Here is a 14,675-nt window from a genome sequence, read left to right as displayed (position 1 = left end):
ACAACAACAACGTCCACCACCACCACCACAGAAGAGCCGGCCCGAGTCCTCTCTCTCTTTCTCTCTCATCCCCCCCAAACTCGGCAACCTTTCTCCATCCTATTCCCAAACCTATCCTCTCACTCTCTCTCCCACCACCACCACCCCTTCCCATTCCCTTTTTTTTCTTTGACCAGTACTTTTTTTCCCATCATATATCCTCATGGGCAAACCAAAAAACAAGCCCCAAAATATAGCTGATCTTGCACAGCTTTCATCGCCGACCGAAGACTCCATCACGGCAACGCTCAGGGTCCGATTCGAGAATGACACCATCTATACTCGCATTAACGACGGCATCCTCGTTGCTTTGAATCCATATAAAGATACACTTCAATCGCACACATCGCCCGAGTATGTTGCAGAGTACAAGGAAATTCAGACAGAGGCACTCGAGCCATTACCGCCGCACTTGTACCAGATCGCGAATCAAGCGTATTTGCACATGCGCCGAACGGGTGTTGATCAATCCATTTTTCTCAGGTACGGAAGAAACAGAGTGATAGACTGTCATCATAGGATGTATCTCAAGGGGGGCACGAGGAAACATGGTAGCGAGAGGAGATTAATTAGAGAGGAGGAACTCGGGACGCATGATGTGTACTTTTATGGAGATAAAATACGGTTAAGAAATGTTGCTGAATGGTGATTGCTTTAAAGTGGCGAGACGGGTAGCGGAAAAACAGAAGCATACAAATCTATAGTGCAGCATTTGATCGCGCTCAGCTGTCACAAGAAGGAAACCAAGTTACAAAACCAGGTGCTGAACGCTCAGACGGTGCTAGAAGCGTTCGGACATGCACGGACAACGTTTAACGGGAACGCATCGCGGTTTGGGAAATACACGGAAATCCAGTTTAATGAACGCGGGCGAATGTCGGGCGCCAAGACGCTCAACTATTTGCTGGAAAAGAAACGCGTTGTCAAACGACCTACGGGTGAAGGCAGCTTTCACATGTTCTACTATCTCTTGGAGGGCGCCTCGGCCGAAGAAAAACAAATCCTGCAACTGACCGACGCCACGCAATACACGTACCTGAACCGATCCCACGGACCCGACACAACACTAACACCAGAAAACGAAACGTACTACGAAACGATCAAGATGGCACTACGCTCGTTGGGTATTGGCAAACGGCAACAGGCTCGCATCATGCAATTGTTGGCCTGCCTACTGCATTTGGGCAACCTGCAATTTGTTCAGGGCAACAGCTTGCAAGAAGCACCGCTCGTAAAAAACCCAGAAACATTGGATCTGTGTGCAGACTTCTTGGGCGTCGATCCACAGGCGCTGTTGAATGTCTTGACGTACAGGACAGCCATGATCAAGAAAGATGTGACAACAATGATTCTCGATGTCGAGCAAGCCGGCGGGCAGCGAGACAGTTTGGTCGTAGCACTGTACTCGCTGTTATTCAGCTGGCTCGTGGAACAAATCAACGCCAAGCTATGCAACGAGACAATCCATAATGTGATTGGCATCCTCGACATGCCTGGCCCGCACACGTACTATTCGACAGCATCGTTTGAGCAGTTTTGCGTCAACTTTGTACACGAGCGGCTGCACAACTACATGCTTCGACAAATGTTCGAGACAGACATAGGCGACTATCGCCAAGACGGACTGGATATACCCGACGTTCCTTACTTCAACAATGCCGCATGCGTTGAGTTAATTGAAAGACCCAAGCACGGCCTGCTTGATATCACAAACCACCACTCCAAATCGTCGAGTCGCGGCACTGATGGCGCCATGCTCGATACGTTCTGCAAGTACAACGGCGGCCATGATTCGTTTGCAATCAAGACAGCCGATACAGGCGCGCGCATGTTTGCGATCCAGCATTTTGCTGGCCAGGTGACCTACAACCCGGACGGTTTTGTCGAGAACAACAAGGACTCATTGAGCGCCGGTTTTGTTGCTTTGCTTCGCGGCAATGATGACCAACCTGCATCGTACAACTCGTTTATTGTCGGCCTGTTCGCCGACAACAGCATCCAGACCGAGACTCATCCCAAACAATCGGACGCCATCTTGAACGCACAACAAATCAATAAGCCAGGGCGATCGCCTTCCATGCGAAGATCAAAGTCCACACGACGAAACAAGACCAGCGAAAGCAACAATAATGACGACGAGAACAATACGTTAGAGCCGATTGAAGAAGAAAAGGCAGCATTGAAACTAAAAAGCAGCGGCAGCAGCAATGATAACAAGGTTTCGATGGCACTGACTCAGTTGCGTGGGTCGCTTGATGATCTTCTTACGACTTTGGACGAAACAACGCCCTGGTTTATATTCTGTCTGCGGCCGAGCGATGCAGGTGCACCCAACATGTTTGACCCCCAAAGGGTCAGAGCGCAGGTCCGTGCACTGGGCTTGGCGCAGATTGCAGAACGAATGCATGCAAGCTATACCATGTCGTATTTTCATGACGAGTTTTGCGAACGCTATGGCGATACTTTGCTTGCAGCAGGTGTGCAGCAGGATCGGGAGCCTCGCGATCAATGTGAGGCTGCAGCTGCCATTTTTGGATGGTTCGCTACTCAGGCAGCCATCGGGAACAGTCGGGTAAGGTTCTCTTTCTCTCTCTCTCCCTGTCGCGCGCGCGCTATGTTATAGGAAGGAAGTATGGGGACTAACCAAGTTCTTACTACTAGATATTCCTGAGTGAAACAGCATGGCGTTACCTAGAAGACCAGCTCCGGTTACTAGAAAAAGACGATCAGAAGCGACTAAAGGAAGAAAAGCGCATGATGCAAGACGATGCTACAATCCTGGGTAAAGCATCAAAAGGCTCTAGTGTGAATAATACGCAATTCTGCTTCAATTATGCTAAACAGCTTATGCACTTGTGAATAGAGGGCTCAGAATATGGCGATCGACGCACACTAGCAGCCCACAATGCAGCAGCGGCAGGACTTCCCGTGCCACATGCCATGTCGAACACAATGTCTGTCTATTCAGACGACCAGCGATCCTACCTGTCAGAAGACGAACTGTACCGCGACCAGCACACCGAAGGTCTGTCGCAAAGCGGCTCTGATGGATTTGCATCGAGTGCATCGGGGTATATGGAGATGAAGCACATGATGCCCACTGATGCTGTCGTGGAAGAAGAGGAACCAGCCGAAGACGAAAAGCCGTCGGCTGCACGGAGACGTTGGGTTGGATTCGTATGGTTCATGACATGGTGGATACCCAGCAAATTCTTGGAATGGTGTGGTAAGATGCGCCGCAAAGATATTCGGATGGCATGGCGTGAGAAGGTGGCGCTGTGTATGATCATTTTCTTGATGGCCGGCTTCATTATCTGGTTCTTGGTCGGTTTCGGTCGCATTGTATGTCCGCATCAAGATGTGTATTCCCAATCAGAGCTACAGGCGCACAGTGCTGGCGGAGACGCGTATGTTTCTATCCGCGGCGAAGTGTTTGACCTCACCAAGTTTGCACCACGCCACTATGCCACCGAAGTGATTCCTCAGAGCGCTATCCTGGCATATGGAGGCACGGATGCATCGCAGCTGTTCCCTGTCCAGGTATCTGCACTGTGCCGTGGCTACACGCCCGAAGAAGTGTCTCCATACGTATCACTGGATTATACCATCAACCTGACAGACAGCAATGCCAATTATCACGATTTCCGGATATCCAGTGGCGACTACCGCCCGGACTGGTATTTCCAAAAAATGTCCATGCTACGCAAGGGTTACAAGCTCGGCAACATGGGCTACACACCCAAAGACTTGGAAAACCAGGCAAACAATCCAACAGATATGAACGGCTTCAAAACGACCCGCAAATGGGCTATTTTGGAGGGCGAAATCTACGACTTGACCGTGTACACCTTGGGAGGACGTACAGCGAGAGCACCTGAAGGCCAGCAAGCTCCGGGTGACGTTGATCTGGATTTCATGGACGAGTCTGTCGTGAACTTGTTCCGGACACAATCTGGCACGGATATCACGGAACAATGGCAAGCTATGGACATGGATCCGGACATCAAGTACAAGCAAAAAGTCTGTCTGCGCAACCTGTTTTATGCCGGCACGGTCGACAACCGGAACTCTGCGCGTTGTATCTTTGCCGAGTATTTGCTGCTAATTGTCACGGTCTTGCTCTGTGCAGTAATCGTTTTTAAATTCTTGGCCGCTTTGCAGTTTGGTACGAGACGTGATCCCGAAGTCCATGACAAGTTTGTTATCTGCCAGGTGCCTTGTTACACCGAAGATGAAGAATCCCTGCGCAAGACGATCGATTCGATCTCGACCTTGGATTATGATGACAAGCGCAAACTAATGTTTTTGATCTGTGACGGTATGATTGTCGGTGGCGGCAACGACCGTCCTACACCACGTATCGTTCTGGATATTCTTGGTGTGGATCCGCACGTCGACCCCGAACCGCTGTCGTTCCTTTCGGTAGGCGAAGGTTCCAAGCAACACAACATGGCCAAGGTTTACTCGGGCTTGTACGAGATACGCGGCCATGTGGTGCCATACATTGTTGTTGTCAAGGTCGGCAAGCCATCCGAACGACAGAAGCCTGGCAACCGAGGCAAGCGTGATTCCCAGCTTATTCTGATGCGCTTCTTGAACAAGGTCCATTTCATGACCCCCATGACGCCTATGGAGCTGGAAATCTATCATCAAATCAAGAATGTCATCGGTGTCAATCCAAGTTTCTACGAGTTTGTGCTGATGGTGGATGCCGATACCGAGGTGAGCAAGGATGGTCTTAACCGGATGGTCTCTTGTTTTGTGCATGACGCCAAAATCATTGGTCTGTGTGGCGAAACGCTGTTGTCCAACGCCAAGGATACCTGGGTGACGATGATTCAAGTCTACGAATACTTCATTTCTCACTACCTGATCAAAGCATTCGAGTCCCTCTTTGGCACCGTCACCTGTTTGCCCGGCTGTTTCTGTATGTACCGTGTCCGATCACCCAGTAAAAACATCCCGCTGCTGATTGCGAACCAGTTGATCGAAGACTACCAAGTCAACAAGGTCGATACGCTGCACAAAAAGAACTTGCTGTTCCTTGGTGAGGATCGATACCTGACGACTTTGGTGCTCAAGCATTTCGCGAACTACAAGACCAAGTTCACGCCCGATGCCAAGTGTGAAACAAACGCCCCCGACCAGTGGTCTGTGCTCTTGTCGCAGCGTCGTCGATGGATCAATTCGACTATCCACAACCTCGGTGAACTGGTTTACTTGCCTCAATTGTGTGGTTTCTGCTGCTTTTCCATGCGTTTCGTCGTCATGCTTGATCTGATCAGCACCCTTGTGCAACCTGCGATCGTCGGCTACTTGATTTACCTGATCTATACCTTGGCTACGTCCACGAGTACGGTGCCCGTCATGTCCATCATCACAATTGCCGGTGTGTACGGCTTGCAAGCGGTTATCTTTATTTTGCATCGCAAGTGGGAACACATCATGTGGATGATTGTTTCCATCTTCGCCATCCCGGTCTTTTCGTTCTTTATTCCTGTTTATTCGTATTGGCACTTTGACGACTTCTCGTGGGGTAACACGCGTGTGGTCATGGGCGAAAAGGGCCAGAAGAAGAAAGTCATGGCCGAGGAAGGCAAGTTTGATCCGCGAACCATCCCCATGATGACCTGGGATCAGTATGAAGAGGGCCTGTTCATGCACGACGATTTCAATGATAATGCATCGGTCGGATCCAAAGGCTCGGCACGGTCAGGATACAGTTTTTACAGTACCGGCAGTGGCTACCACTATAACAATGGCCAGCAACCACCCCCGCCGCAACCACATCAATCCACGGCGCCAGGCCAGTATGTCGCATCGAGCAATATGTCGTACATTGGCCCGCCAGCTTCAACTACCATGTCATCACATCAGTCGTACATTGATCCAGCAGCCTCACATCAGTCGTTCATGGCGCCTCAGTATATGTCTGGCATGCCAGCAGGTCCAGGTACGCATCAATCGTACATGCCGCCAGCAACAAATGCGTCACACATGTCATATATGCAACCATCAGGCACAGGCAGTACGCCCTCGCTTGTGGCACCACCGTCGTATGCTGGCACCCATCAATCATTCGTTGGTGCGCCACAACAATATTATCCCGCATCACCATTACATAAATATGGTGAATAAGTGCCACTCTCTTTTCCCCTTTCCGCTCAAAAAAAATCAGAAAATTATAATAATATTACGTACTATTTTAGCTTAACTAGAAAAAACACACCCGCACCCACTCACAAACTCTCTTACCCTTGCATATCATTCTTTTCTATTCTTTTGTGTATCATTTCCATTTTTTTTCTTTCCAAATACAAATTTATATATCTAATTACTCTTTCTTTTGAGGTCGTTCACGTTCACCAAAAATGGTTCTTCCGACGCGCACATTGGTCGAACCAGCACGCATGGCTTGTACATAGTCTTCTGACATACCCATGCTCAGTTCCAATGTCTTGCCCGGCAATGCTTGCTCGACTTGGTTTTTGCATTCTGCCAAGCACTATAAGACCATAAACTTGACTATCAGTTGAAAGTACACCACATTTCACGATTTATATCTATACAACATTGCACATTCATACCTTGAAATCGGGGTTCTCTTCACTTGGATCACGGCCAAACATGCCAATAGTCATCAATCCAGATAACTCGAGTCGTGGACACGAATCGATGATATGTTGGCATACCTTTACACAATCTGCAGGAGCTACACCACTTTTGGCTGAACAAATTGAGAAATTGTAAGCATCATAGAATATGAGGGCAAAATGTCCTGATATGAACTAACCTTCTTCATTGCTTGTGTTGACCTGCACATACACGCGTAATGGATCTGGACGTAATCCGTCGCACGCCTTGTTCAATGTATTGGCTTTCTTAATATTATCTACTGTTTCGACCACATAGAGATTGGGAATGCTAACGACGGTCTTGGCCTTGTTGCTTTGCAGATGGCCGATAAAGTGCCATTGTATATCTTTCGGTAGCTTTTTTTTATAAATAAAGAGTATGAGTATTTACGATTTCTTCTAGTACCAAGTTACGCAGTATCATCAGCAAAGTAATGTACATACCTGTGCGCTTTTATCTACAAGTTCCTGAACCTATATACATCAAACACAACGAATTGATCGGCCTCTATATATTAATATATACATGTATCCAGCAGTGTATTTTTCTTTCGTGGTCAAACAAAGCTTCTTCTTTTTCTTACGAGATATCATACATAGTTTTCACCGAAATGTCGTTGACCAGCTTCATAAGCGTATAATAAATCTTGAGCCGGCTTGTACTTGCTAACGGCAACCAATCGAGTCTAATCTCCAAAACATACTTAGCTCTGGGCCAAACATTGCAGCTACATGCAGAATATTTAAACTTTACCTCTTGTGGACTTGAGGCGTTTTGCATAGCATTGCGGACATTGGTCAAGTTTTCGACAATGTCAGCTCGACGTTGTTCTGCCATGGTATGATTAAGTCTTAGAAATGCACGGGAGCAGCAGGCGCGGCGAGAAAAAGCAAACATGTACTATGTGTCTGTATATTTTTCTAGGTGAACAGATTGATTCAAGGAGCGCCCCTCTTCCCCACACACACACACACACACCTTTTGGAAGCTGACTTTTGCTTTGCCAACAACTTTAATTGTTAATTATAAGTTAACAGCAGCGTGTCAAAAAGACACTATTGCTGCTATGAGTTACTGCTAGTACAAAAATACTTTGGGTACTGCTATATAGCAGCAACAACTTCTAGTGGGCTATTATGTTGCTAGTTTACCATGTTGCTAAGTTACAATGTTATTACTGTAGGCGACTATGTCGGTAATAAGAGTAGCAGAAGAAGGTCAGTATCATGTAGAATCACACCATCAATGACCGACAGAAAAAAAAGCGTCAGCTCTGCATAGATGAAATACAACGTCATTAATGCAGTGTAACTCATGCATCACAGGAAGAACACAAAAGATCAAAAGCATCCAAGTATTCAAAACTTCCCTGGTGTTGCGGGGTTTAAGAGAGACGCTGCTGCCTCCCCAGGCTTGTCCGCACCGAAATAAAATCTTTCTACAAGCAACAACATTACGAAATGTCAGCAGCACGCGCTGAAATCCACACACTATATCGCAACTACCTTCGGCTAGTACGAGACTGGCCTGCTGATAAGGTACGACCCAACCGCGACATGAAACAAGTGTTGGCACAACGCGTCGAAGAGACTTTTCGACGACCATTGGAAGACGACAGTGTACCATTCAACGTAAAAGATGCCCAAAGTCAGTTGGAAGCATTGGAAAAGCTGCTCAACAATGAATACAAAAATAAGGTATATTTTCATACCGCTGAATGCTTGTCATTACTGGCTGAAAAACGCCAAAGAAAAATGAGTAGTACGTTTTTCGCTAAAGGGCTATTATCCTTCTTTTCTTGTGGTGATATTGTTTTTCTTCGTGAACAGTATCCGTTGTCCGATAAAATTCTGTCACCAGCAAGCAACCCTAATTATTACGCTCGATTGGTGTCGTCATTAGGCGCTACAAAGGATACGGAAAAGAAGAGTCCATTGGCCAAACTTTTTGGTAAATAAGTACCAATTGTAAGAGAAAACGATACAATAGTACAATGATATAGATTTTTCCTTTTTTCTTCCATGCACTCTTTATCTCTCTCTTCTACATAATGGGTTTTGACAATGCCATATACAGCCCAATCTTTTTTTTAACATTCCCCTCTTATCCTACCTATCGTCCCGCCACCACGTACGCTGCACATCTGTAAATGACTTTTTCCCTTCACATCCTTTTTCTTTGTTTTCTAAAAAAATACCTCATCAAACTCGTTTCATCACTTATCTCCTTCTCTTTTCAGGAAGAGTGTCAACATAAAGAGTCTTTATCAGTAATCGGGGTGTAAAATAGCGAGACACAATAAAGTAAATCCTCTGGAGACCTCACAGCGTCACTTTAAACCATAAAAAAAGATTCATCTTGTTGTGCAATTGGGAACAGCGAGGTCGACTTTACTAGCGAGTTATATTCCATCCTCTCAGTCTTTGCAATGACGAAATATCAATTACCATAGACGACCGGCTCTTATGCAACAAGCATGCCATTATCGTACATCACAGCACTATACTTCTCTTGGTTTGTGTAGATATCCAAGGCGGAGCGTTGTAATTAAAACTGCTACTACCGTACAGACTATTGCTACTGTGAGAGACCATTGTTTGCTGACCATAGAGGGAGCCTTACTTAAAAGGGATCTTATCTAATAATAGCCCTAGAACAACATGAGCGTTGTATAAATTTATCTGAATGGTAGCAACACAGTGCTTTACAGCAGCTTTGGCAGGTTTTTACTATTGTATGCACATATGAACAAAAACTACTGAATGTTGTAGCACAAACGCGTGTGGCGTAGTCATGCCTGATTATTAATGCATGACATATTCTCCTCCAATATTTGCAACTTTAGCAGTAACAAGATGAATTAAAGAATACCCATCAAGAAGTACGGTTTGAAAATGTAACCTGACCGGGCCATATAAATAGACAATGCTTATCACGTTCTTAAAGCAATCTAGTAACATTAGCGCACATTTCTTGTAAGGATTCTTTTCTTTCCCATCATACTACAGAGGGAGTATAGCACGAATGACACTATTGAAGCCCATTTCAGTTGATATCAACAATTTGCAGCAACGCATTGTCCTTGCTCCTCTTGCAAGATTCCGAAGCAATTATGAAAACCACGCAATCACCGACCTTGTCGTCGATTACTACCGCCAACGCGCCACCTCAGTTGGGTTGCTCATTTTTGAAAGCACCCTTATCTCTGAAATTGCTGGCGGCTTTTCAGGAGTACCAGGCTTTTACGCGGATCAACAAGCTGACACGTGGCGGAAGGTCACTGAAGCTGTGCGCGGGAAAGGTGGTGTCATTTTCGCCCAACTTTAGCACAGCGGCCGCGCTGGTACATGTCTTTTACATCGTCAACCACGATGCGCCAGTGACTCGCGCTGCAATCTAAGCGTGCATTAATGTGTTTTTCATAAATACGCATGAGAAACCTCAGGAGCTGACAGTCGATGAAATCAAAGCTTAAGCAATCAAGGCGGGATTCGATGCTGTGGAGCTTCATGGTGCCTTTGGCTACTTCATCGACCAATTCATCGAGCAGCCAACAAATGGACGCTTACGGTGGATCCTTCGCCAGTAGAGCTCGATTCGCAATGGAAGTGGTTGAAGCTGTCATTGTTGCAATCGGCGCTGAGCGCACCGCGTATCGGTTTTTTCGTGGGGGCGTAACGTGGTGAGTATATACTTTCTAACTGTGTGAAAAAGCTTAGTTCTAATAAGATGCACCCATTTTACTTAGGATGTTGAAGATGAATCACCGTATGAAACATAGTCTTATATCCTACAGTATCTAAATTCCAATCTAGCCTATGTTCACTTTGTCGAACCTCGTGATGACTATGTCCGGGCACACCCGGATTTCAAAAACATGCTTGAACCGTTCCGCAAAATATGGAAAGACCGTCTATTCATTTCTGCTGAAGGATACTCAACGCACACTCATTTGATCTCAAAACTGGCCAATCTAGACCTTGTTGATCGACTTAGATATGGCTGGCCGTTGAACGAGTACCGTAGAGATACTTTCTATACACATGATGCTGTTGGATACAAATATTATCCTATCTACAGCACAGGGAGCAACTTTTAGATTACTTTGTAAATGTAAACTTTTTATGGTTTATTAATGGCGGAATACAACTTGGTGGATCCAGCTAAAAAATGAAGCAACCATTTGTACAGTATATGATCCATCATGTCATTGTGGTCAACTATCAGAGATCGAGATTGGAGGATGTTTCAAATTACAATATACCCAAATTTTGACAGAACCAAGCAGCTGCAGATGTTACGAAGCAAACAAGAAAAGTGCCACACCACATATGCACTTACAATGATCTGCTGCTTCTATACACTTTTAGAGTATGTGCCTGCAGAAAGATCAGCATGGCGTGCATGATGGGAGCAGTGACAATAAGCTGCTGCACCCGATCTCTGATCTGGCACTAATCTGAGATTATTTTCGGAATCCACTTATCCTAAGCTGGGGGTGGACGGAAACTCTTTGTCAATAGTAACATATGCGATTCCACATTCTAGGCACAGGTGCCATTGGTTCTCACATTGCCACCGAGCTTAAAGCTCGACACCCAGTAACACTCATTCTGCGCTCACAGAGGGCCGTGCAAGAATTCCGAGAACGAAACAATGAAATTACGTACAAACGGGTGGGATCAAATCCTCGCCAAATCCAGGGTTTTGATGCCGTTGCCATGGACGACACGACCCACATGTCTACCATTGAAACACTCGTGCTGGCAACCAAGGCAACACATGCTGTCGACGCAGTGCGCTCGGTACGACCTTTCTTGACACCGTTAAGCACGCTGGTCTTGCTCCAGAACGGTATGGGTATCGCTGACGAGCTCCTCCAATCGTTATGGCCTGTACCTGAGCAACAGCCTTCGGTTGTGATTGGCGTCAATCGACATGCAGTCGAGCGTCTTGAACCATTTAGTATACAGCACAACAGTGGATGGAACGATAAAACAGGTGGTCTCGTCCTTGGTGCTCTTCCACAAGCGCGTCAGAAACAAGTAGAACCCGTGCTCCGTGCATTCGCTGAAAATTCTGATATGAATACCCAGGTTGTTGACTCTCCAGAACTGCAAAAGCGCATGATGCGTAAATTGGTGGTCAATGCTGCAATCAATCCCATCGCTGGTATCTTGAACTGCACAAATGGGGAAATGCTCGAGAACAATCATGCAATGGAGTTATCACGTGTTGTATGCAAAGAAGCCGCACAAGTGTTGACCGAACTGAATACTACGACCGAGGATTTGTTTGAAATGATTCAGTATATGCTCAAGATCTCCAAAAGCAATCGATGCTCTACTGTCCAGGATCTCAGTAACCAACGCTTGACAGAGTTGGATTACATCAACGGTTATATGTGTAAATTGGCCAAGGAACGCAAGGTGGATGTACCAATGAATCAATTCCTTCTCGATTTGGTCCATGCTAAAGAAAAAACGTTTGGCGCATAAACATTTGTATTTTACTCCCTACTCCCTCCGTGCCTTGTAACTTTCCCGTAAAACATATATCAATCTCTCATCATATCACTTAGAAATAATACATCCATCGTACTAGAATTACATTAATTTGTACATCATGAGGCTGTTTTTGCCGTCCTTTATGTACCTCTATTTCCATTCATTTTTTGTTGGATGATGTTTGAAATACTTATATCTTCATTGATTAAGTACAGCCTTTACGTTAAAGACGTGCAACCACGATAACTAGCACTTCTAATCCCACCACTTACTATTTGAGCATCAACTAGGATGTCCTTGTTTCTTTATATTCAAAGTGTTACAAAATGAATCAAAAAAAGGAAATATGCACAGCAGATTCTATGTAGATAGTGGGATTATAAAAGTCTAACTTTTTGATTTCAGCACTTTTAGAAACGTCTCTTTGCGGCACGTCTTGCCATTGAAGTTGCCCGTTGTCGCTCACGCAATGCCCGATCCTTCTCCAGCTTTTCATGATGCACAGTCTGTTCCCGGAAATTTTCCATGAAGCTCTTGGTATTCTTTTGAAGTTCGGAGGCAGGCTTGACGAGTTTGGGGATGTCCAATGCTTTTCGCACAGTAGGGTTTTTAAGGGCGAGGATCTGGGTAATGGAGACGGCGTTGGAGGTGATCCAGTAAATGAACACCGACTACATGATACAAAACATCTACGTTAGCAAAGAAAACGCAATTGGATGATGCATACACAATCAAAAGGACAAGTTAAGCTTACACTAGGCATCCAGGCTGTGAAGGGAACCATGGCCACAGCCATTACTCTGAAAAAGTTCTTCATGGTCTTGCTCTGGGGATTGGCAGCGCCCACTTCAGTACCGGCTTCAAGAACAGCCATGACACCAGCAGCACTTGCAATGGGTAAGACATAGTATGGGTCCTGAGCCGTCAAATCCGTGAACCAGCCCATACCTCCTGTTGTTAATCCGGGAACGGGGAGTTCAGACATGGCACGCAGTGCCATGAAGAAGGAAACCATGACAGGCATCTGGATGATAGGCAAACCAAGCGACTTCATGGGATGACAACCGTGTTTTTTGAAAATTGACTGCATTTCGTTCGTGTACTTTCCAACGGCCACCGAATCGCCTTGTTGTTGTGCCGTTTTCAAGTTTTCCATCAGTCGTGATACTTCTGGGTTCAAGTTCATCATCTTGGCGTTATTGCGTTGGATTTTGATCATCAGGGGAAGCAGAGCCAGACGAACAATAACTGTGGCGGTAGCAATGGTTCCCCACCACGGTAATCCGGAATATACGTGCACGGCTTCCAACATGGCTTCCAAACCACCAACAGGTGTGAAATTGCAAAGACCCATGGCCTTAAAGTCGCCGATTTGTGCTGCTGACTCGCTCGTATGTACCAGTGCCTGAATGGTGTCAGTTGCCGTGGTCGTTGTGTTTTCTGCTGCTGCTACTGCTGCTGTTGCTGCTGCTGGTTCAGTGGTAGTGTATGAGCGAACGAATGCTACTGCACCGAGACGTTGAGCAGCTAAAGAGCGTGGCTGTTGCAGAGCCATGAGGCGATGCACGGTGCAGGGAGACTGTCGTAGTGCCTTTGTTGACTATGTTTAAAGCTTCAGGTTAGGTGCTGTTTGTTATTGTTCGTTATCAAAACTCGAGTGACGTGTTGTTTAAGTTTACCAGACGTAAGGCCATGTTAACAGAGCTAATTTAAACAAAAGAAAAAGGTACAATTAGCTTCAATGCTTTGAGGACAGGTGAATCTCTAGGTACCTTGCTGCTTTGTACATTATTTATGGGCTGTTGTTGCGGAACCGGAGCTGTTTGTCCTCATCCGTGGCATAGAAATGTCCATGAGTCAAAGCCACCCAATCATCCCAAATTGGGAACATGGACGGTGACACCGGATTTTGCTTGACAACCGGGCAGATCAAAGAATTTTAAGCATCGATAACACGCTCGCCCAGAATACTCAATGCAGACATAGTATAGAGTCTCTCACAATTTATAATATTATTGTATGAGTGACTTACCTTGATTTCATACAGTTTAATCTTCGTGCAGCTATATTTGCTTGCAACTTTCTTAAGTTTTATACTACGAATATACAGTATGAATTTGGCTATAGTAGGAAGCAAGCTAAGCACAACTGTATAATAAATGTTGTGATATGTTCTATGTCTCCTGGCTTCTGAAGGAAAAATTGTCGTTAGCTACTATTTTCTATTTCACCCGACTAAAAAAGCAGTCGGTGAAAAACTGCAACGGATAGGATTATTAAGTCGCTTTATAACCTTAAAAAGGATGTCTGTAATGTGATCAATAAATGAACTAATCTTTACACTTGCATGGATAATGTACGCTGAAAACTGTGTCGCTGCTGCCCACCACGATAACAGCTTATAGTAGGAGTTCACCTTAACTGTTGTCTGTCTTTCTATACGTTATTTTAGGCACCACTGGATCAAGTGGCTCGGTATCTTCTTACGACGAT

General features: G+C 45.6%; 6 protein-coding genes across 6 annotated transcripts; 4 read left to right on the top strand and 2 right to left on the bottom strand.

The window, feature by feature from the left end:
* Nucleotides 1-202: 202 nt before the first annotated feature.
* On the top strand, nt 203-6,177 carry BDB00DRAFT_872306 (chitin synthase-domain-containing protein; the record flags this gene model as incomplete). Its single annotated transcript, XM_053126937.1, has 4 exons — nt 203-522; nt 700-2,611; nt 2,701-2,821; nt 2,903-6,177. The coding sequence occupies 4 exons, from the start codon at nt 203-205 to the stop codon at nt 6,175-6,177; spliced, it is 5,628 nt and encodes a 1,875-aa protein (XP_052979679.1).
* Nucleotides 6,178-6,373: 196 nt separating this feature from the next.
* On the bottom strand, nt 6,374-7,512 carry BDB00DRAFT_872305 (uncharacterized protein; the record flags this gene model as incomplete). The annotated part of the gene is made up of 6 exons (XM_053126936.1): nt 6,374-6,544; nt 6,627-6,766; nt 6,833-7,031; nt 7,119-7,148; nt 7,271-7,360; nt 7,429-7,512. 6 exons carry the CDS (start codon nt 7,510-7,512, stop codon nt 6,374-6,376), a joined length of 714 nt encoding a protein of 237 aa, XP_052979678.1.
* A 534-nt stretch (nt 7,513-8,046) lies between these two features.
* BDB00DRAFT_938960 (uncharacterized protein) lies at nt 8,047-9,222 on the top strand (the record flags this gene model as incomplete). The annotated part of the gene is made up of 3 exons (XM_053129304.1): nt 8,047-8,372; nt 8,505-8,625; nt 9,200-9,222. Exons 1-3 carry the CDS (start codon nt 8,136-8,138, stop codon nt 9,220-9,222), a joined length of 381 nt encoding a protein of 126 aa, XP_052979677.1. The 5' UTR covers nt 8,047-8,135.
* A 477-nt stretch (nt 9,223-9,699) lies between these two features.
* Nucleotides 9,700-10,774, top strand: BDB00DRAFT_883098 (uncharacterized protein; the record flags this gene model as incomplete). Its single annotated transcript, XM_053128206.1, is given in 4 exon segments — nt 9,700-9,976; nt 10,152-10,245; nt 10,262-10,349; nt 10,457-10,774. The coding sequence occupies 4 exon segments, from the start codon at nt 9,700-9,702 to the stop codon at nt 10,772-10,774; spliced, it is 777 nt and encodes a 258-aa protein (XP_052979676.1).
* A 430-nt stretch (nt 10,775-11,204) lies between these two features.
* On the top strand, nt 11,205-12,173 carry BDB00DRAFT_787915 (2-dehydropantoate 2-reductase; the record flags this gene model as incomplete). Its single annotated transcript, XM_053120741.1, has 1 exon — nt 11,205-12,173. The coding sequence occupies one exon, from the start codon at nt 11,205-11,207 to the stop codon at nt 12,171-12,173; it is 969 nt and encodes a 322-aa protein (XP_052979675.1).
* A 419-nt stretch (nt 12,174-12,592) lies between these two features.
* Nucleotides 12,593-13,737, bottom strand: BDB00DRAFT_763675 (60Kd inner membrane protein-domain-containing protein; the record flags this gene model as incomplete). Its single annotated transcript, XM_053119412.1, has 2 exons — nt 12,593-12,853; nt 12,937-13,737. 2 exons carry the CDS (start codon nt 13,735-13,737, stop codon nt 12,593-12,595), a joined length of 1,062 nt encoding a protein of 353 aa, XP_052979674.1.
* Nucleotides 13,738-14,675: the final 938 nt, after the last annotated feature.

Source organism: Zychaea mexicana (genome assembly GCF_025766255.1).
Source record: "Zychaea mexicana strain RSA 1403 chromosome Unknown BDB00scaffold_36, whole genome shotgun sequence".
Classification (NCBI taxonomy): Eukaryota; Fungi; Mucoromycota; class Mucoromycetes; order Mucorales; family Lichtheimiaceae; genus Zychaea; species Zychaea mexicana.
The sequence above is the reverse complement of the archived record's forward strand: the minus strand, read 5'-3'. Positions and strand labels throughout refer to the sequence as shown.